The sequence below is a fragment of the Malaclemys terrapin genome, chromosome 10, assembly GCF_027887155.1.
Source record: "Malaclemys terrapin pileata isolate rMalTer1 chromosome 10, rMalTer1.hap1, whole genome shotgun sequence".
Classification (NCBI taxonomy): Eukaryota; Metazoa; Chordata; order Testudines; family Emydidae; genus Malaclemys; species Malaclemys terrapin.
Window position 1 is genome coordinate 28,742,127 of NC_071514.1, and position 22,561 is coordinate 28,764,687.

General features: G+C 39.5%; 1 protein-coding gene across 3 annotated transcripts in view; it reads right to left on the reverse strand.

Moving 5' to 3' along the window:
- Positions 1 to 22,561, reverse strand: part of THSD4 (thrombospondin type 1 domain containing 4) — a 641,818-nt gene that overhangs the window by 252,077 nt on the left and 367,180 nt on the right. The window contains exon 1 of one of the 3 annotated variants that reach the window (XM_054042519.1): positions 4,777 to 4,994. The exons of the other annotated variants lie outside the window; for them this stretch is intronic. Coding sequence (XP_053898494.1) covers positions 4,777 to 4,848 — 72 coding nt within the window. The 5' untranslated portion in view covers positions 4,849 to 4,994. Of the gene's footprint in view, positions 1 to 4,776; positions 4,995 to 22,561 lie in introns of those variants that run through there. 3 annotated transcript variants of the gene reach the window in all.

Below are 22,561 nucleotides of genomic sequence, written 5' to 3' on the forward strand. Positions count from 1 at the left end.
GGTGCATGCCAGCTGATTCAGGCTCACAGGGCTGTTTCATTGCTGTGTAGACACCTGAACTCAAGATGGAGCCTGAGCTCTGGGATATTTCCACCCCGCAGGGTCCTACAGCCTGGGCTCCCACCCAAGTCCGGAAGTCTACACAGAAATGAAGCAGCCCCACAACCCGAGCCCAGAGAGCCCGAATGGGCTGGCATGGACCAGCTGCGGGTGTCTAGCTGCTGTGTAGACATACCCTTAGGGCTCCATCCTGCTAGGGAACCCATTTGGGTGCACCCCTATGCCAGGCCAAGCTCCACTAACCTCACAGGTGCTCCATGCAAGTGCAGGAATCTTTAACATGAAACTCATTGTGGGACAAGGGTGTAGGGATTAAATTACAACGTATTAAAGACAACCAGGTTGAAGACCACAGAGATTTTTAATGGGCGAGAAATTCTATCAAATTTCTAATAAATCTGAAAAATAAGACTCAGTACAAGTCAGGATTAAAATGCCAAGAACAACCTAATGTCTGTCACCCTCTGAGATATTCATTTTCTGTATGAAATCTGCTCTTATATTTCACTACTTAAAACTTGACTCCCTTAGGGTCAGATCCTCGGCTGGTGCAAGTCAGCATAGCTCCACTGACACCTACAGAAATCAATAGGACTATTCCAGGAGTAGGGTATGTCTCAGTGTAAGGTGGCACAATTTGGCCGTTCCATGCTAAAAGCAACTGCCACAATGGAAGAGGAGGCATGGTTTGAGTATTCAGCTGAAGAGATTTAACCCTTATAGAAGTTCAAATAAGTCCCTTCAAATGTGCACCTTGCAAACTGCAAAGGGGACATTTAAAAGTCTGAGTGTTTTGAAATAGAAAGATGGATGATTTTAATCAAATATGATGTAATCGTGTGCTGATGTCTGAACCAAGGAATAAGGTAATGTAGAGCATGCTAATGAAGGCTTAACATATGGTTATACAAAGTCCGTCAGAACTACTAAAGGAGAGACTCTCCAATTGCACATTGAGAATTCCCAGGACAACCTACCTTGTTAAGCCCTGACACACTGGCCCTGGAGGAAAGTTTCAGTGACAGGATGGAACTCAGTGAATGGTCACGTTGGGAGCTATGACACAGGACTTGCAAAAATACAGCATTTCAAAAAAAATCTTGGTTAATCATTATTTTAAAAATAATAGCGGAGCGCTGCATTTTCTGCAGTGTTAAATTCAGATAGCTGGTAGTCTGCTTCACTTTTTTCTGGTTTTCTCATTATTTTCTATCCAATGCCAAATAAGCTTTACTTCTTTCTTAGTCACAGGAACCAATTGTACAGTCTGTTGGTGGGGACAACTGCTCCTGGACACCCAGTAGAGAAGGAAACTGTACTCTGACCTGCAGAGAGACTGAGTCAGGAAGAAGGTAACATTTTGAGCATCCAGCTATGGGTGAAGAGAGTTTCAATTTCCTCGCAAACAGTATCAAAAAGGGTTCTGATACTGGGCTAGTGTGAGCAATAAGCAAGTTGCAAGGTTACATTGCCACATTCCCCTACTGGATAAAAAAAAAATCTTGATACTAAAATATCAGCTAAAAAGACAGGAAAAGTGGTGCAATGCAGTTTAAGTGACATCATGTTGAGTCATTCACTAACCCAATGACTAAAAACAAGTATGAAATAACCAGACCGATACAGTCAGGAATTCTTTAAGATTCACAAAGGAGGAAATTGTAACAGTTGGATTTTCATTATTTTCTCGAATGTTTCTTGAATATCCAAAGAGCATGTATTACAATGCAGGAAAGAACAAGCCATCAAGAAAAAGACCATCACAAGCTGATGTTTTTATGAGCAGACCTTTAACAAATATATACACACACACACACAAAACTATAAATAGGACCCTAACAAATTCACAGCCATGAAAAAAGCGGACCCTGAAATCTGGCCTCCCCCCCCCATGAAATTTAGTCTTTTGTGTACTTTTATACTATATTACACAGATTTCATGGGGGAGACCAATGTTCCTCAAATTGAGGGTCCTAACCCAAAAGGTCACAAGATTATTTTAGGGGGGGTTGGGGTATTGCCACCCTTACTTCTGCACTGCCTTTACAGCTGGGTGGCCGGAGAGCAGCAGCTGTTGGCCGGGCGCCCAGCTCTGAAAGCCGCGCCCCACCAGCAGCAGCGCAGAAGTAAGGGTATCAATACCATACCATGTCACACTTGCTTCTGCGCTGCTGCCTTCAGAGCTGGGTGGCCAGAGAGTGGTGGTTGCTGACTGAGGACCCAGCTCTGTAGTCTGCAGTGCAGAGGTAGGGATGGCAATACCATATCATGCCATCCTTACTTCTGCGCTGGTGCTGGCGGTGACTCTGCCTTCAGAGCTGGGCTCCCGACCAGCAGCTGCTACTCTCCAGCTGCCCAGCTCTGAAGGCAGCGCTGCTGCCAGCAGCAGGGCAGAAGTAAGAGTAGCAGTACCGCAACACCCCCCACACACAATAACCTTGTGACACCCTTTCCCCCCGCAACTCCTTTTAGGTCAAGACCCCTACAATTACAACACAGAGAAATTTCAGATTTAAATTGCTGAAATCATGAAATTTCAGATTTTTAAAATCCTATGGCTGTGAAATTGACCAAAATGGACCCTGAATTTGGTAGGGCCTGAACTATAAAGCAATACAAACATTCATAGAAGTAAATGCAACACTTTAAATCAGCAAACTATAATACAGGCTACTTTTTAAAATGGCTGCTCACTTATTTTCCCTCTTTTTATTTCCTTGTCTATCCAGCAAGGGAAAAATCCTAATTGAATAAATTTCCTAGAGAGATAATATTTATGTAGCCAAGATTCTGCAGCTGCAGAAGAAAAATGCACATGATTATCCATTGGTCTCTGGCGACTCACAGACAAAGGAACTACTCCATTGCTATCGGACATTGTGTAGTTTAGTTATTATATGGCTTTCATGATTAGACATATAATTAGATTTTAAAAGCAGACTTCTCACTACTGTAGTAAAGCATATGATCAATGATACACCTCCAATCCCCTTTTCATATTTAGTCTGCAGTATTAGCTGAAAAACTCAAGTTAACAGTACAGCAGTGTTAAGTATATGGCATAAGGATTACAGTTCTAAAACATTCCACATTGCACTTCTACTGCAGCAATTCATTTCCAGGTAAGAACACAGCATTGCTTTTATTTTACTCATTAACAAGGATAATTGGCAGGCAACACTGCTGCTGCAGTAGATTTACTGTTTATATGGATCTCTGAAGACCACATGTGCATGCAGTGTAACAGAAATATTTTCCATATGAGCCACCACACATTTCAAAGTCCCTACGCCTGGGTAAGGTGAGTCCATCTATCATTTTCTTTACTCAGTAACAATCAACAGGAAAGTTAAAACCTCAGTGACAACTAGAGGGCAATAATTAGCTTCTAGTTGCGCTGAACGTCCACCCTTTTAAATTCCCAGAGCCTCTGATGAAAACTTTTCCCCACTTTTTTAATTAGATCAAAGACTGCATTTCCCAACACACGATTTCATTAAAATAGACCTCGTTTCTGGAATCACAAATATTACCATTCCTTTTTTAAACCACTCTGAAAGCAAAATGCACTCTCTATCTAGAACTATGAGCTAATAACCAGTGCCAACCCAGCAGCTTTTGACTTAGATGTGTTTTCAGTTCACCTCCACTTTCTTTTACCAGGGAAAGTAATTGGTCTGGCTTTATAAGGCTATTAGAATCTTCTGACACGAACAACAAAAGTCAGAGCTTTAAAGCAGAATCACCATCCTTCAGAAGATTTAGTTTTCACTTAGCTCTTATGCATACTGTTGACATACGTAAAGAAAAAAGGCTTATCAAAGAATAGCATATCCGTTTGTTCTTTTAAAATGCATAAATATGCATCACATTTTAGTTAGGGAGTGGGGAGAGAAGAGTATCAAATGTATCAAGGAGTGGGTATGTTTTTGCCAGTGACTTCATTAATAAGGATATTTCATATCTATATAATTATGTTTGCTGAATTCTTTCCTAAATGGAAAATGACTATTTTAAATTTTCTGCTTCAATATGCAATAAGGGCTTGATGTAGAACTAGGCAGATCTGAGCAAAAACCTGGAAAAGTGCATTTAGCAAATGAAGCAGCAATTTCTAATGCATAGGAATGACTGTTCCATTCCATCATTTAGAATTCTCATATTAATAGGAATATCACAAAATCCCTCTTTAGGGATATCATATATATTCTAAAATAGGGATAGTTTTTCTATTTCTTATGTATTATTCTAATAATTCACACACATTGAATGCAGAGGCTAGTTATAAATATACACCATACAAGGAGACTTGCAGTGTTTTACATAAGAAAAACACCAAATAAAAACTTTTTTCAATCATACATCTTTCCTGCAGAAAACTTGAACTTAACGTTGTATATCATCAACACTACAGATTGTTGTAAACAAAATTATATTTTTCTACATATTAGCAGAGAAAAATCCACAAAACATGATGTGTCCTCTGTGCGACAATTAAAAACAAGCTGGCTTTCAATAGGTAGTTTCATTTTAGCAACTAGAGAATTCTGCAAACAGCTATTTTCATACAGTAGCAGACAAAGCAATTCTAAAATGTAACACTGCACATTAGTCTTACACAACATAAAATCACTCACGATCCCTGCTGATAGATAGAAGAGGAAATTAAATTCTGACAAGACGATAATTTTTGACAAGACTTTACACTAGGCTTACCTCTCCCTCAGGTCTTGCTAACACTGCTGTTTGAAAGTCGAGCAATGTTAATATCAGGTAGCTGACAAACATTATTACCCAAAGTTAGAACTACCCTAAAGGAGAAATCCCTCTGCCAAGTACTAACAGCTAGCAGATGCACTTGTGTCTCAGTATCACAGCCCTGTAGTTCTGCTGGGCACCACTCTCTCCCCTTCTGACTCACTGTACTACCAGGAGCTTTGCTCTCAGCCACTACGCTGAAGACAACTGGTAAGCTGATCTCTTCATGTAATGACTTCTCCCTGCTGGGGGAGGGGGCTCGACACAGCAATGAGCTGGGGGCTGCAGTTTGTATCAAGCATAGAAGGGGAGGGACAGAAATGGTCAATGCCAAGTTATGCATCTGCTCTGATTCATAAAACAAGCTAAAAGGTAACCTTTAATACACAGGGAAGCCTGTCAATGCCTTATTGACTTAGGTAGGCATGATTGGAGAACAGAGGCTAAAGCAGTGCAAAGATGCCTGTTGATGCTCAGACAGCAAGAGCTGCTTTAAAGCCGTAGCATGTCCCTTTATTAAAGAAGTTTCTAGCAAAAAAATCAACTAAAACACTATTCAGAAAACTACATATAACCTCTCAGTTTACAAGGAGCCTTACATCAGCACAGCATTAGAGCACAAATGGTCCAATCCTGCAGGGGGATGGAGTCAGCACCCTCAACTCACATACCTAGTTCCTAGGAGTTGAGGGTGCTCATTACCTCTCAGAAGGTGCTTCCTTGCTTGCAGGAATGGACTCTATAGAAAGATTAACTGTGATCCTTTATGGTAAATCTTGAGCACCATCACCAATATACAATCTCTCTCTCTTGTTTTCATGTAGACAACAGACCAAAGAAATTTTGATTTAAAGTGATACAAACCCCAACAATGATAAACTGCTTTGACCAGAATTACAGTTTCAAAAATAAGGAAAAGCTTTTTGTTTGCTTTGTTTTTAGTTGGTGATCATGACATATTTTCAAGCAAATAGTAAAACAATATACAAATATGGAACATAACTTTAGTATTCAATCTGCCAAATAGACAGCTATATGTCTCAGAAACTAGCAATGATGCACAAGACGAGCCATAAAGGATTAAGTGGTTCCTTTTGTTTAACATTCCTGCAGTTCTCTGTAGGATGCTCTTTTCTGCTGTCGTCAAGAAACTAATACAAAATATTTATGAAACATGAAAATACTGTTCTGAAGTCATATTGACTAAATGCATCACACTCAACAGCAGAACAGAACAATTTTGTAACATTTAAGACTTTATGGGACCTCTATATCAGCCCTAAAATTCCTCTTCTTCCCTTTCTCATTTTACTTTCTTCTAATTAGTGATAAAATCTTGAGAGCTGGCAATACAAGTCATGTCAGATTTGGTGTTTTCCTTAAAGCCCCAACTCCTGAAGTCAAGTGTTTACCTGAGAATTTGAGCTTTAATTTAAAAATGTGTTTCTACCCCTCATGGTAGCAAATAAAAGTTCAAAAACATGTTCTGAATGTAACCTAAGGTATCAAAATCCAGAAGATAAAGAAAAAACAACCCCAAATATATTCTTTTTAAAAATCTCATGATTTTTATGCTGATTTTATGATTTATGGGGGCTTGACTCATGATTTTTGAATCCTTGGGGTTTAAATACTGTAACTTTGCATTTGATCCAGTATCTGTTATGTACCTTGGTTTGCTTCATCCAGTCTCTCACTCTCTTTTTTAAATTTATTTACAGTATTTTGTTTGACATTTAACTCCACGACAATCCTTTCCTCTCTCTACCCTAAAAAGGAAAGGTCTGCATATCTGGCTTCCTTGCTTTAGTTTTCAGACTGGTGCCCAAGTAACAGCCAAGTATATTTATGTAAAATGAAGCTTGAAGAATTGTAAATAAATAAATACAGTCAGACTGCTAAAAGATAACAGAATACTGGTTTTCTTCTTACTGGTAAAGATTGTGCTTAACTCTACTGAGCAAAACTGCCACTGAACTCAATGGGGATTTTTATGAAATAAAGGCAGCAGAATTTTCGTAAGAACCTAACAGCCATACTGGGTCATATCAATGATTCATCTACCCGACTATCCTGTCTTCTGATAGTGGGCAATGCCAGGTGCTTCAGAGGGAATGAATAGAACAGGCAATCATCTAGTGATCCATCCCCTGTCATCCACTCCCAGCTTCTGGCAATCAGAGGCTAGGGACACTCAGAGCATGGGGTTGCATCCCCGATCATCCTGTCTAACAGCCATTTATGGACCTATCCTCTATGAGCTTAACTAGTTCTTTTTTGAACCCAGTTATAGTTTTGGCCTTCACAACATCCCCCAGCAAAGAGTTCCACAGGTTTACTGTGTGTTCTGTGAAAAAGTACTTCCTTTGGTTTGTTTCAAACCTGCTGCCTATTTATTGCATTGAGTGACCCCTAGTTATTATGCTGTGTGAAGGAGTAAATAACATTTTCTTATTCACTTTCTCCACACCAGTCAAGATTTTATAGACCTCTACCATGTCCGCTCTTAGGCAACATTTTTCCAAGCTGAAAAGTCCCAGTCTACTTAATCTCTCCTCATACAGAAGCTGTTCCATACCCCTCAGTCATTTTTTGTTTCCCTTCTCTGTAACTTTTCCAGTTCTAATATATCTTTTTTGAGATGGGGTGTCCAGATCTGCACACAATATTTAAGATGCGGGCATACCAAGGATTTGTATTGAGGCATTATGATATTTTCTTATTATTATCCCTTTCCTAATGGTTCCGAATGTTCTGATCGCCTTTTTGACTGCCTTTGCACATTGAGCAGATGTTTTCAGAGAACTATCCACAATGACCCCAAGATCTCTTTCTACAGTGGTAACAGCTAATTTAGACCCCATCATTTTGTATGTATAGTTGGGATTATGTTTTCTCATGTGCATTATTTTTCTTTCATCAACATTGAATTTAATCTGCCATTTTGTTGTCCCATCACCCAGTTTTGTGAGATCCCTTTGTAACTCCTTGCAGTCTGCTTTGAACTTAACTATCTTTAGTAATTCTGCAAATTTTGCCACCTCACTGTTTACCCCCTTTTTACCAGATCATTTATGAATATGTTGAATAGCACTGGTGCTAATACAGATCCTTGGGGGGACACTTCTATTTACCTCTCTCCATTCTGAAAACTGACCATTTATTCCTATCCTTTGTTTCCTATCTTTTAACCAGTTACTGATCCATGAAAGGACCTTCCCCTCTTATCCCATGACTCATAATTTCCTTAACAGCATTTGGTGTCTCAGGCTTTCTGAAAGTCTAAATACACTATATCCACTGGATCACCCTTGTCCACGTTTGTTGACCCACTCAAAGAATTCTAATAGATTGGTGAGGCATGATTTCCCTTTACAAAAGCTATGTTGACTCTGCTACAACAAATCACATCTATGTGTCTGATAATTCTGTTCTTTTTTACAGTTTCAACCAATTTGCCTGATACTGAAGTTAGGCTTACTAGTCTTTAATTGCCGGGATCTCCTCTGGAGCCTTTTTTAAAAATTGGCATCACATTAGCTATCCTCCAGACATCTGGTAAGGAAGGTGATTTAAATGATAGATTACATACCACACTTAGTAGTTGTGTAATTTCATATTTGGCCAAAAGTTAGTCAAAGTTAGTTAGTTAGTTAGACAGATAGTCAGTTCACTGACCTAGTTCCCAAACCATTATTAACAATAGGGAATTAACTGGCTAATTTCTAATGGTCAGTTCAGCGATCACATGTGCAATTGATGACAGAATCTAAATCTAAGGCCTTGAGGGGATGCCATGCTCTGGGAGTAGAAGTGTTTCTGTGCAGTGTAAGGCAAATACTATGAGTAGAGCTGGCCAGAGACCGACAATTCTGTTTTGGGACAACTTTTGAGGTTTTGACTTTTTTTTCATTCCAATATAGAATGGATATAGAACTTTTCAAATGATCTTGAGAAATGTGTTGAAATGTCGATTTTCAGATCTAAAAGGTCAGTTTTTCAATTTGGGTTTCTCTCCCTTCCTCGTCAGAAATTACCAAAAGAGCTTTGGACCACAGAAATCTTCCCAGCTGTAAAACATTTCAGCTTTGATGAAGCAGCATATCTCGACAAAAATATATTTTATCAAAAATGCAACAACCAGTTCTAAAAACCAAAGTTCTTGCATGGAGCAACTCCCAGCATATCCTGTCTTCCTATTAATAGAACTTTCATTTCCTCTGTTGCAGAGAATGTAGCCCAGCAGATGATTTTAACAGCTGGAACAAAATTTTAAGGATGAAATTGAAAATACTCAAAGTGTGAGTTCTCATTTTGGTAAGAAAAATCGAAAATTGCCTAATTTTTGTGAAAAATTTGCTAATTATCCACTCAACAGTAGTGGAAGTTCACTTGAAAATGAGCAAATTTTCAAGCTTAAGTGATTTTGCAGTAAAAAAATGTTACAGATTCACATTCTCATGAATCTTTTACAAATATCCCATTTAAAGAAATACAAAAGAAATAGTGAAAATGTCCACAATTTCAACAGCCCTATCTGTGGGTAAATCAGGTGTTGGGGCAGCATCTGTAGGCAGCCTGGATTACTAGGTAATTCTATCCTAACCCACAGATAAATGCTAAAATAATTTTTAAAAACCCTGAATTTAAAAACACATTTGTTATTTTATTTAATAGTATTTGTAGGGTTTAAAAAATACTTAGCCCCTTACAGTCAACAGGAGAGTCTACTGATTTTTATGGGGCTTGGATAAGTCGCAAATGTTTTTCTCAAATAAATCAGGGTCAGATTATTAAACATTGTTCATCCACAAACCAACTAATAGTGTAAATGGTATCTAAATAGACTGCCAAGCAGGGGATCTGGGTTTGGGTACCTAATCATCTAGGCCAAGCAGAGCTGGGAATAACAGGGAAACAACATACTCAGCTCCAGGGGATGAAGGATTTACTTGAGTCTCTCATATGATTACCTTCCAGAAAGTAGCATTAACCAATTTCAGACATATCTGCATCCAACTTCTTCAGCTGGAAGCAGACCTGTTAGAGTCTTGGAGCACATATAGGGAGCCTAGAGGATTCCTATAATAAAGAACATTAATCCTCAGCTAAAAGCTTCTACTGAGTAAAAGTAGAGTATAGGAGAAAAAAAATCATCTGTCTACTCAAATCAAGTGGAAATGAAATTCTTCAGCAGTTCAAATATGTTGGTCCAGATCATCCTCTGGAAATTCATGCACAGAGTTAACTCTCTAGCAATTGAGGAGAGGAGAAGATGATGACCTTGCAGAAATGCCCCTCCATGAGTATTCTGGGCACGAGTCTCTGCAAATTCTGGATGCAAGGTCAGAGGTGGGTGCAGCTCTCTGCAGAACTATACTTTACAAGTCCCTGGAAATTTAGGTTGGAGGTAATACAGCTTGGCCTTCTATTACCTCCCTCTGGGTCCTCTGCACAGCTGGAAGTGAGCTGCAAAAGGGGTACCAGACAACAGCAGTGTTGCTGCAGCAAGAGGTAGCAGCCTAGTCCATCACTTCTGAAAACTAGACCATGTAATTCTTTGGGAGGAATAATGATGCTTATGGTAAAAATCATTTCAGCACTTTCTAAATCTCTTAATCTCATGAACACAGCACTTTTAATCAGAAGCTACATGGGGGAAGGGATGGGTCAAGTCACCATTTTATTGTCTCTAAGCTAAATAATCACAGGCTTACCAAATGCACCACCAAATTGACATCTCAGTAAAGATCTGTCCTCACAAGTACTTGTGTGTGTGTTAATTGCCCATGGCAATATGTCTGAATTACAAATGTCAGGTCAAATGAGACTTAGAATACGTTTCCACCAAAATGCTGTCAGAGAGCCAACTTGTCCTTCACTGTTTTCATAAAGACCTAAACATACCACGGGAGGAAATGCTACTGAGCAAATGTTCACACAATTATTTCTAATAGAATTTTTACACAGGAGAGCTCTTCTTCTGAGCCTTACAACTGCAGGGGACTGGTTACTCAAAATAAAAACTTCATATGAAATAAATATTGGTGTTTAAATGTTATAATGTGCCCGTTGGTCCATAGGTTACAAACTGAGGCCTCAATTCTGCAAGCTGTTGTATGCGGATTTACCTTTGTTCCTGCATGGAGCCCATTGAAATTAACAGGGTTCTGTGTGGGCAGAGAGTGTCTGTCTGCACAGAGCAACTTTCATTATTATGGTAAATTAATACTGTATGCACAGAAGCATATTTCCTTTTCTAGATGTGTGGTGGGTAAAATGGTGATGACCACAAAAATTAATAACAGTTTTTTGCTGTTGTCAGCACAAAGTGATACAGCCACTTCACCCAGTCACTTTTTTTTTTCAGTGTCTAACAATATACTTATCAGGGATGGAGTTTTTATGAATGGACAGAGTGAATTGTATTCCATATCCATCTAATTAAATTTTTAGTAAAGCCATCTTATCTAAACTGAAGTTGGTAGGCAGAATTTCCTCCAATCCAGATGCTGACATTTTGTGCATAATTTTATTATCCATTTAAGCAAGGATATTCACCTATAGAAACTCCTGTGCATTTCTCTCTTCCCACCCCACTTTTTTTGAGATAGACACAGATAACATGGTGACTGGGAGAAAACTCAAGAAACAGACTTCATTAAGAGTGTCTGCTAAAGAAGAGGAAAGCAAGTCCTTAAATTCTTGATAAAAATCAGTAGAGAAGCCGTTATGCTAGGGCATCTTGTTTGCTTTGTGGCCCTGAATATTCACTACTTTTTCAAGGTTAGTTTTGCTTTTACATTCCATTTTAGTAAGCTCAATCTTATTAGAGTAAAATACTTTTTAAAAATCAGTCATTTTGAAATGGAGTGTAAAGACTGTGGTAGAAAAGATCAAATTCTGCAGCGATAGGCTTTGTAGAGCCTTTTCACTTACCTCCATTACCTTTTATAAGTGCATTCCTAACAACATATTACTTCACCATATTTTTTATATTTTATCCACCTCAGCTGACTATGCTGCTATGCATTTTACAGTTGTACCCTCCAAGAACTAGACAGGATCACTGAAAACTTTCCTTAAATATCTTACCTTACCAAAAAGAATCCTGTGGTATAATGATCCCACACACATGCACCGAACTACACTAATGATACTGAAAGCTGAAACATTTCAAAACAGGTGTTCTAGAAAATTGTGGCTTATTTTAACATTGTTAATATTATATTAAAGGTGTTATCATTTGACCAAACCCTCTATTGTTAGATGGCATCACTGTACTTTATTAGTGCATAGTTCTAAGATAATGAGAAAATTATAAAAAACAAACAAACACTAAAGGTCAAATTAATGTCGAAGGCTACCATCTTGCAAAGATGTATATACATGCTTAACTTTACATACATGACTAGTTCTACTGATTTAAATAGGAGAACTCACATGCATAAAGTGTTTGTGAGATATGGGCCTTAGTTACTCCAGTGTAAATCCAAAGTAACCCCAAACCTACGCTCCTGTAGCTGAGGTCAGAATTTGTCCACAAAACTCAGTAACCACTGGATCAGAAACTGCACAAAATAATCTGGTCTAGTAGAGAAAGATATACCAGTAGTTTAGAACTACTAAGCCACCTCACATTTCAAGTTTTGCAGCCTTTGGATGGAGAAGCCAAAGTACTTTGCTCTTAGTACTTAGTCTCTAAGGTGCCACAAGTACTCCTGTTCTTCTTTTTGCGGATACAGACTAACACGGCTGTTACTCTGAAAAAAGTACTTTGCTGCGGGTGGTAAATAAAAAATGTCTAATTCATTCGTAGAGTTCCTCCAAACCAGAACAAACTCCTCTTCTAATTTGCTTAGAACCACAGAAATTTAGCACCACAAGTATTTTAATTATTTTTTCAGAGATATTATCTAGAGTAAGATTCTCACACCTTCTTCCCACTTTAATGGGAAAGGCATCAGATTACATTTTCTTTCAGTGTAATTTCTAACTTTTGCTCTTTGAAATTAACAAACAACAAAGCAAATCACACAGGATCCATCTGCATAATTATTTTCCCCTTAAAAATAGTAAGCTTCATCTTTGAACAAATTGACTGCCAGCCCCAGGGAATTTCTAAATCTCAATTAGTTTATGGAGTACACTTCCTGGCTGCCCCCTGGGAGAAATAAACCACAGGGCCAAGTTCTCCAAACTTATTACAAGCTTACAGTTTCCCTCCAGATCTCTAAGCTTTTTCCATGACTTCAGCTGAAATCATAAACAATATGCTCAGGTGAAATCATACTTCGTTGCGTCTTTCTATTAGGGGTATATTTGCTTAGAATGAAGACCACCTTTCTAACATGAAAGTAGCAGTAAACCCCAGAAGCTTAATTAATCCCATACATGACAGTCTAGCATTAAAAAAAAAACCCTAACAAGCTTTTCTGCTACTGAAAGTTATTTTATTGGTGTTGACATATTTTAAGTATATATTTGTACTCCCCTCCCTCTCCTACAGCTTAAATTTATTATCTTAATTTTTCAGTATAAAATAAAGTGACTCTTGTGTTGAGAAGAAACCAAGACAACCAAATAATAGTTTCTGTTTTTAAAGGAATGACTGGTAAGTGGACAATGAATATCCCTGTAATGTTTCAGTGTATTCAAAAAACGTACAAGAAGAGTGGAAAAAGAATTACTCTTATTAACATATCATTACCATGAACGGATTCATTGTCCACTTGAAGTCTAGTCTATTTGGGAAAAAAAAAAACCTTAAAAACTGAGTTCAAAGTATTTTCAGACAGTACACCCACCCCGGAACCTCCACCCACTCTCCCTCCTCATATTTTTTTCTGGTATTACAATCATATTTTCCTACCACATAAATTAAAAAATAAAGTTCTCTCCCTTGTTGCTGTGTAAAATAAACAAAAAAGGGGGAACTTACAGATTTACTAGAGAAGCAGTGAAAATGACAAGATGCTGTTGAATGTACAAAGTAAATAAACGGAAAACATTAAGAAAGATTTTCAATTGCTAATACATCTCTCTTACAAAGCTCTGTGTGTTACTTGTAACAACAATAGGTACAAAAGTTTCAGAGAATGAAGATTCTCTTGTTTCATTGTTAGTTTTATGTAGCTAGATGACAGCTGTGTTCAGTCACTTGTTGGGAGGTGAATTTTGGAGAATTCTGATTTCACTTGTTCTGGAAATGATTAGATTGTGGGTTTTATTATTCATAAATTTTAAGCATAGGCGTATTTTGACTTCTATATGGGGAGTATATAGAAGTGGGGGGCTCCAGTCAGGCCAATGGGGCAATGCATGGGGTGGGGGGCAAATTCTGTGCCTGCTCACAGCGGTGCCATTTCAGATTTTTCGGGGGAGGATGGGCAACTTTAACCGTGATTCCAGGGACTACACAGGCAACTGAAAACTCTAGGTTTTTTGCAAATAATAACGTAGAAATTATCTGACAGGAGCACTGTATCTAATTCCTATATCAAGAAAGAAAATTAAATAAATATTAGACCCACTCAGCTCCAGTACTAACATGTTCTGATCTTGTGGCAAGTCACTTAAGGGACACTGGTTAGGTTTAAAATTGTAATGTACAGTAACTCTTCACTTCACATTGTCCCGGTTAAGGTTGTTTAGTTTTTGATCTATTAGAGAACATGCTCGTTTAAAGTTGTGCACTGCTCCCTTATAAGTTGTTTGGCCGCCTGCTTTGTCCCCTGCTTGCAGAATTCTCTGGAAGAGCAGCCCGTCCTCGTGGGGGCTTGGAACCAGGGTGGGCAGGCACCCAGGCTATCAATTGCTGTGCTACTCCTGCCCTCTGCCTTGGAGCTGCCCCCTGTAACAAACCCCTTGCCTACTCTGTCCCCATCAGGGCCACAAGAGTGGGGGAAGCCGGTACAAATTACCGGGGCCCGGCAGTCTGGAAGGGGGCACAAGGCCCGGCTTCCCTGGCTTCCCCCCGCCCCCCATCGGTCATGTTTAGCCAATCCACCCTTGCTGGGGGGCCCAAAAAAATTCCAGGCCCGGCTTCCCCCCACTCTGGTTGGCCCTGTTTAGCCAGTCCGCCCTTGCTGGGGGGCCCGAAAATTTTTTTCCACCGAGGCCCGAACCTGCTCTCGGCAGCCCTGGTCACCATATCTACTCTAGCGACACCATCAGAGGACCCAACGACATGAGCCACACCATCAGGGGCTCATTCACCTGCCTGCATCTGTAATTTTCACTCCATGTATCTGAAGAAGTGGGTTTTTTACCCACAAAAGCTTATGCCCAAATAAATCTTAGTCTTTAAGGTGCCACCGGACTCCTCATTATTTCCCTGGGAAATATCCCGCCCTCTTTCACCCTCTGACTCCACCACCTCAACCAAGCTTCACAGTCATCATTGCTGTGTACAATAAATTGTTTGCTTAAAATTGTTTAAAACTTATACTGTATAATGTCTTTTGTCTTGTGAAAAAATTTCCCTGGAACCTAACCCCTATTTACATTAATTCTTATGGGGAAACTGGATTCACTTAACATTGTTTCACTTAAAGTAGCATTTTTCAGGAACATAACTACACCGTTAAGCAAGGAGTTACTGTATATTTTTACTCAGATACTCTTACTAAAGTCAGAAGGGACCATCTAGTCTGACCTCCTACACAGTGTAGGCCACAGAACCTCACCCTCTCACTCCTGTAATAGATCTCTAATCTCTGGCTGAGTCATTGAAGTCCTCAAATCATGGTTTAAAGATGTCAAGTTACAGAGAATTCACCGTTTACACTAGTGTAAACCTGCAAGTGACCCATGACCCATGCTGCAGAGGAAGGTTAAAAAAAAACAACCAAACAAAAAAACAACAACCAGGGTCTCAGCCAATCTGATCTGGGAGAAAATTCCTTCCTAACGCCAAATATGGTGATCAGTGAGACCCTGTGCATGTTGGCAAGGCCCACCAGGCAGATACCTGGGACAGAATTCTCTATAGTAACAGAGCTCTGCCCATCTAGTGTCCTGGGTCCAGCCATTGGGGATTTTTGCTACAGGCAGTTGCTGATGGGCCACACGCCATTGTAGGCAGTCCTGTCATACCATCCCCTCCATAAACTTATCAAGCTCAGTCTTGAAGCCAGTTACGTTTTTTTTTGCCCCGACTGCTTCCCTTGGAAGGATGCTCCAGAACTTCGCTCCTCTGATGGTTAGAAACTTTCACCTAATTTCAAGTCTAAACTTGTTGATGGCCAGTTTACATCCATTTGTACATCTTGTGTCCACATTGGTGCTTAACTTAGATAACTCCTCTCCCTCCCTGGTATTTATCCCTCTGAGGTATTTATAGAGAGCAATCATACTTCCCCTCAGCCTTCTTTTGGTTAGGCTAAACAAGCCACAGTCTTTGAGTCTCCTTTAATAAGGCAGGTTTTCCATTCCTCAAACCATCCTAGTAACCCTTCTCTGCACCTGTTCCAGTTTGGATTCATCTTTCTTAAACATGGGAGACCAGAATTGCACACAGTACTCCAGATGAGGTCACACCAGTACCTTCTGTAATGGTACAAATACTTCCCTGTCTCTACTGGAAATACCTTGCCTGATGCACCTCAGGACAGCATTAGACTTTTTCATGACCGCGTCATATTGATGGCTCATAGTCATCCTGTGATCAACCAATATTCACAGGTCTTTTTTCTCCCCTGTCACTTCCAACTGATAAGTCCCCAGCTTATAGCAAAAATTCTTAATGTTCATCCTTAAATGCATGAACTTGCACCTTGCACTATTAAATATCATCCCATTTCTATTACTCCAGTTTACTAAGTCATCCAGATCTTCTTGTATAATATTCCGGTTGTCCTCTGTATTGGCAATACCTCCCAACTTTGTGTCGTCTGCAAATTGTATTAGTACACTCCACCTTTTGTGCCAAAGTCAGTAATAAAAACGTTAAAGAAGATTGGTCCCAAGACTGATCCCTGAGGAACTCCACTAGTAACCTCCCTCTAGCCTGATACTTCACCTTTCATTATGACCTCTTGTCGTCTCCCATTTAATAAGTTCTTTATACACCTTTCAGTTCTCATATTAATCCCCACTTTCTCCAATTTAACTAATAATTTCTCACATGGAACTGTATCAAATGCCTTACTGATATCCATGTAGATTAGATCTACTGCATTTCTTTTGTCTAAAAACTCAATTATTTTCTCAAAGAAAGATATTAGTAACTTTGTTACTACCTCTTGAATACAACAATCAAAATAACTGTAGAAAAATCTACAATTACTTTCTATCATTTAGGCTACTTACATGTGGCTCTGTACCCCCTCCCCCTGTCCCCACGTGTCTCTGTGCCCCGAGTCAGCCATTCCTCTACCCCTATGTAGCTTTGCACCTCCTCCTCCATCACCATGTGGCTCTGCACCTCCCTCCCCCCTGTGGCCCTGTGCCTTCACTCCCATTCAGCCCCTGCTCCAGTGTGTCTTCCCCCACTAGCCCTTATAAGCCCCCGTCTGAACCCCCAGCACCACACACTGTATGTTTCCCCATAGCCCGTCTCCTCACCTGGCCTGACAGGCGCTGCGAAGAAGGCAGGCTTTTTCTTTTCCCTTGCTGGCTGGGAGCTGCTGCTATGTTCTGTCACCACAGTGCCCTCTGTTGGGTAAAAGGTGGAACTGCAGCAACATTTTGGCAGAAGCTTTTTTTTGCGCAAAAAAATTAAATATATATTTGGCTCATTAATTATGTGAATGTACAGTAGCGCAGATTTCCGCCAAGAGTATACATTGTACACTCAGGCTGCCTGCCTAAGGCTTGCAGTTTGGGGAGGGGCAACACCCCAGATCTCCCCTAACTCTGCCCATGATTTTAAGGCTATAAGAGACCATTACAGTCATGTGGTCTGACCTGCTGCATAACACAGTTCTGAATAACACAGAATTTTACCCAGTAATTCCTTCACCAATCCCATAATGTTGGTTGAGCTATATCTTGATTTAAATACTTCAAGTGATAAAGAATCTACCACATCCCAAGGTAAGTTGTACCAATGGTTAATTACTTTTACTGCCCACAATTTATGATTTATTTCAAGTATATTTATCTAGCTTCAACTTCCAGCCATTGGATCTTGTTATAGCTTTGTCTGCTAGATTAAAGAGCCCTCGACCATCAGAAATCTTCTCCCCATGAATATACTTACAGATTGTGATCAAGTCATATCTTACCTTTCACTTGGATAAACTAAATAGATTGAACTTCTTTAGTCTTTTGCTCTTGAATTAATAATTATCACACTTAGCTCCCTCGTTCTATTGGGTTACACATGTAGTCAGGGCCGGCAGTCGCCTAGGGTGGCAGGATTTGGAGGGCAGCATTTTGCCGCCCTCGGCGGAAATTCGGCGTCGGGGAGTCCTTCCGCTCCAGGTCTTCGGCAGAAATTCAGCGATGGGTCCTTCACTCACTCCGGGACCTGCCGCCGAAGTGCCCTGAAGACACGGAGCAGAAGGACCCCCGCCGCCGAAGACCCCAGGCCCCCTGAATGCTTAGAGGAGGAGCGCTGCCACGTAGGGCGGCAAAAACCCTGGCACCGCTCCTGCATTTAGTACAACATAGTCAACAACCTGCAAGATGATGCCTACCCTAAAACCTCACCTCTTTCACTCCTTTAAATATAGGTTGCTCTAAATAAATTCAGTTACAACAATACAAACCTGCAGAAGCACAGACACAGCTCAGACAGGTTAACCCAAAAAAAGACTTTGCAAGTTTGGAGCAAACCTATTACAAAATGTCTTATCATAGGCCAGCATTCACAAGACCTGCAACCTGCCAAAAAAACATGATAACTACTGAAAACTGTACATGTATCTTCACAAAAGAACTTAAAAATATTATTTATCTCAAATGCTTCTGTAAAGGTAACTTCATGATGCATTTTTAAAAATCATTTTCATGTAGAAGAGTTTTCTCAAATGACAGGGTGAGTTACCATATAACTGTATTTTTAAAATATATTGTCCCTCTGATGCAGTCTTAACTCAGGGCTGAAATAAATCAGATTGAAAAGAATAATCTATTACACTCATTTTGAAGGAACTCATTATGGGTATTAAGAAGCATTTATTTCATTCTCTTTCAAGGTTGCCCACATTGTGATAGAATTTCAATAGATACATTTCTGAAGGGTGGACTGATTCTAGAAACTTCCATGCATATAGATATGGAATGGACCGTCTTAAAAGCAATTTGAATATTCTTCTTTTCCCTTTCTTGAGGGATATTCCTTCCCTTCCAGGAGAAATATTAAATACTACAGAGAAGCATACCTCTCTCCCCACAATGAGGGAAAAGGGAAAATGCTCCCACACTGCCCTTGTTAATTGGCTTCATCCCTTCATAATTACTACCCTGCTGTCTGTCGTGCCCTCAGCCTGCCCTCTAGCTCCTTGTGGCACTAAAATGAAAATTTAATGTTGATACAAAAGGAGGAAAGCAGAGCAACATGGTTTTGGTACGCCTTGCCTTTTTTTTGCCCTCCCCCCTCTTTTTTTCCCCCCCTCACAGCGGGGTGATTAAAAGTGAACACAGTATGGCAAGGGAGGGTCCCACTGAGATGATTCATTACTGATGCTCAGTGGAAACAGAGCTACAGACTAGGTAGGCTACAAGTAAACTTCTCTATAAAATTAAGACAACTGGACTGAAATCCTAGCCATGCTAAAGTCAAAGGGAATTTGCTATTGATTTGAATAGGGCCAGAATTTCACCTGTAGTCATCTCTGCTTAACCAGTCTCCTCTGATTGTTGCCCATTGTATTGGCACTATGCATTGTTCATGCAATTACTTGAACTTTTTAAATTTTGTACTGCAATCCTGAAAAGGAACCTCACTTTACTTTTGCCCCCATTGTCTGATAACCTCAAACTCTAAATACTTGCAGCCAGGCCTGACTGAAAAGTCCATCTTAATGGACCTGACTGAATATTAACATTGTGTTGATTTATCATTTTGAATCTTTTCTACAGTGGTAAAATGTCTCTCTTTTCCTTCTTTTTGGCATGACAATGCACATGGGGAGGGAGAAAAGGTCCTTGGTTGTCACCTACCCAGTCTTGGACTTCAGTGCTTATTTTTCATGGCCATGCTCCAGTCTTCTGTATTTTGATGACAGAATCCTGGTTTCCATCCCAAGTCCTCCCAGCAACTCTCCACCTTCCCAGAAAGCAGCAGTGTGGTGCAAGCAGAATAAAAAGATGTTTATAAAACATTCATTCCTCTGCCCAACACTACATTTTGATTAAAAAGAAGTGGCAACCTTGCTTTGAACTTTGAATGTTATTAAAAACCCATCATATAGGACCAAAGACTTAGATGTTGTCATTTTCTATCTGTTAAACTTTTCTGCTCTCGAAATAAAACATTAAGATCTTTTGTACAATAGCCAGGCCTTCTTTAAAATATTATGCTAAGGGTTCCCTTTCTATTTTCATAACACCACAATCCCTAAAGTACTCATGCCCCCTGCCACCTCCTCTTAGGAGTAATAAAGCCTTACATTTGATACATTTCTTGTTTAAAATTTACAATACTACACTATCAACCTGGTAGACTCTGCTCACCAGAAAGTAAATGTCTTTGAGAAATCTCTGTGTATACTGTGGTGCGTAACATTTAGTTTCCTTCACAGACTCTTTCTCTCTCACCACACAAACACACACACACACACACACACACACACACAGAGAGAGAGAGAGAGAGAGAGAGAGAGAGAGAGAGAGAGGGGGGGGGAAAGGGCAGTATCTGATCATGTTACTTTTACACAAAACACTTCAATCCAATGTTTCATCTTAATCTGTAGTAAACACGAATCCACGTAAAAATGAACACATACTCTTTTTAACATGCCTAGAACAAAAATCAACTGAAAGTAAAATCATGATGTTTTTCATGGACACATTTTTGGGCTAAACAATGCCCCTTAAATAAAATGAAACCCAATAATCTCCATTCAGTTGTAATGGTTTTAAATTTAGTATTGGAAAGCACTAGCATGTGAGGAACATGTAGTCAAATACAAGAAACTGAGCTATTCCTACATTGCAAAATCCAAGTACAAAAAATAAACTCCCTTTAAAACAAAACAAAATAAATGAAATATACATTGTACAGAGAATGCAGGATTATTTCCTATTCAGATGATGGCTTGTACTAATTAAACATTTTAAGCTAAATCTGGGCTACATAGTAAGAATTAAAATACACTTAACTTCTTCATGATAGATCAAAACTGATGTATCCAACATTATGTATCAGCAAAAGTACTCTAAACACAGATGGGGGAAATGGGTGTATGGATCACATTACTATATAATATCTGCCCTCTTTAATCAAATACAAAGAAACGTGAGCTCCAGCAAACAACAAGTTAGTAGTTTGCATCTGATTACGAGAACATTCCACAGGCTGTGTCAGAAAAAGGAACTAGAGGGATGTAGTGAATTTTGGGGGACAGATAACGGCAAAAGTGTATTTGTATTTCTAGGGCTATACAAACCATATTGTCCTCTAGGGAGTATAAGAACAATATTGTCCCTTGTGACTGTAGGGACAGTGAAAACGAACTAGAGTGACTAATAACTGGGGGAACACCAACATCCACAGACAGAGGAAAAGCTGACTGAAGGTTCTCTAACTCTTAGATTGTAAACTCTTTGTGGGGACCTTTTTGTGCAGATTGATTCAGTAGGGCCTTGGTCATGATCAGATTCTCTGGCACTACAGCAGTACAAAATAATAACTGCAACAAAGAGGAGTCTTTCATCATGTCCATATAGTGGCAAGAATAAGAATACACAAAGATACATAAATAACAACATTCTACCGCTTTCCCGGACAAGTTCCACCTGGCGAATGAAAGCTGGTGGCATATTTGCCAATGTTAAGTGACAAAACTAGACACTCTTTCTCCGTGAAGGAGCAAATAATTTAAGATTTCAGAAACTAATTAATATCCTTAACTGTACTTGGAAACATCCTGGACACTTGCACAGAGTATGAAGCACTTGCATAATAAGTTCTCATTAGCATACCCTCTCTGTGCTGCTATGCAGCCTCGTAGAGGTCATCATTGTAGCATCATGTACAGCACATTACAGTAGTCTGGCACATAGGTGGACAATTGTGGTCAAGTCTATATTTGAGGGGGGACACAATCTCTTGCACAACTAAAGATGAAAAGAGAGCACTATAAAAACCTGACCTATGACTTTCATTCTTAGTTGTTAGCTACAGAAACACTACAGGACAATTTATATGACACAAGAATGGTATCCATAAAGTCATATCTATAACTATCTGTATATAGGAATAGCAACAATAGAGATCTACAGAACAAAGTGAAGAGGATCAAGAGATGTATTATAAAGTGGAAAAATGGCCTCAAACTAAAAAGATGAGCTTGGGGAAAGATAGATATAGATTAGATACAGATCTCTCTCTCTCGCCAGAATCCCAAGAGAAGCCAGCAAGTAAATGTCACAGTTGTGATGCCATCTGAGAGATTTATTTCTCTAGAACACATAGACCACCTCTCTGATAACAACAGGGCAGTGAAATAGAGCTGACTTCAGGTATAAAAACAATAGCACAGTAACCCAAAGGATTGATGTTCATGATCAAATCCCACTTAGAATAGAAACCTGGTGTATTGTATTATAAAAATGCTACTAAGGGAAATAA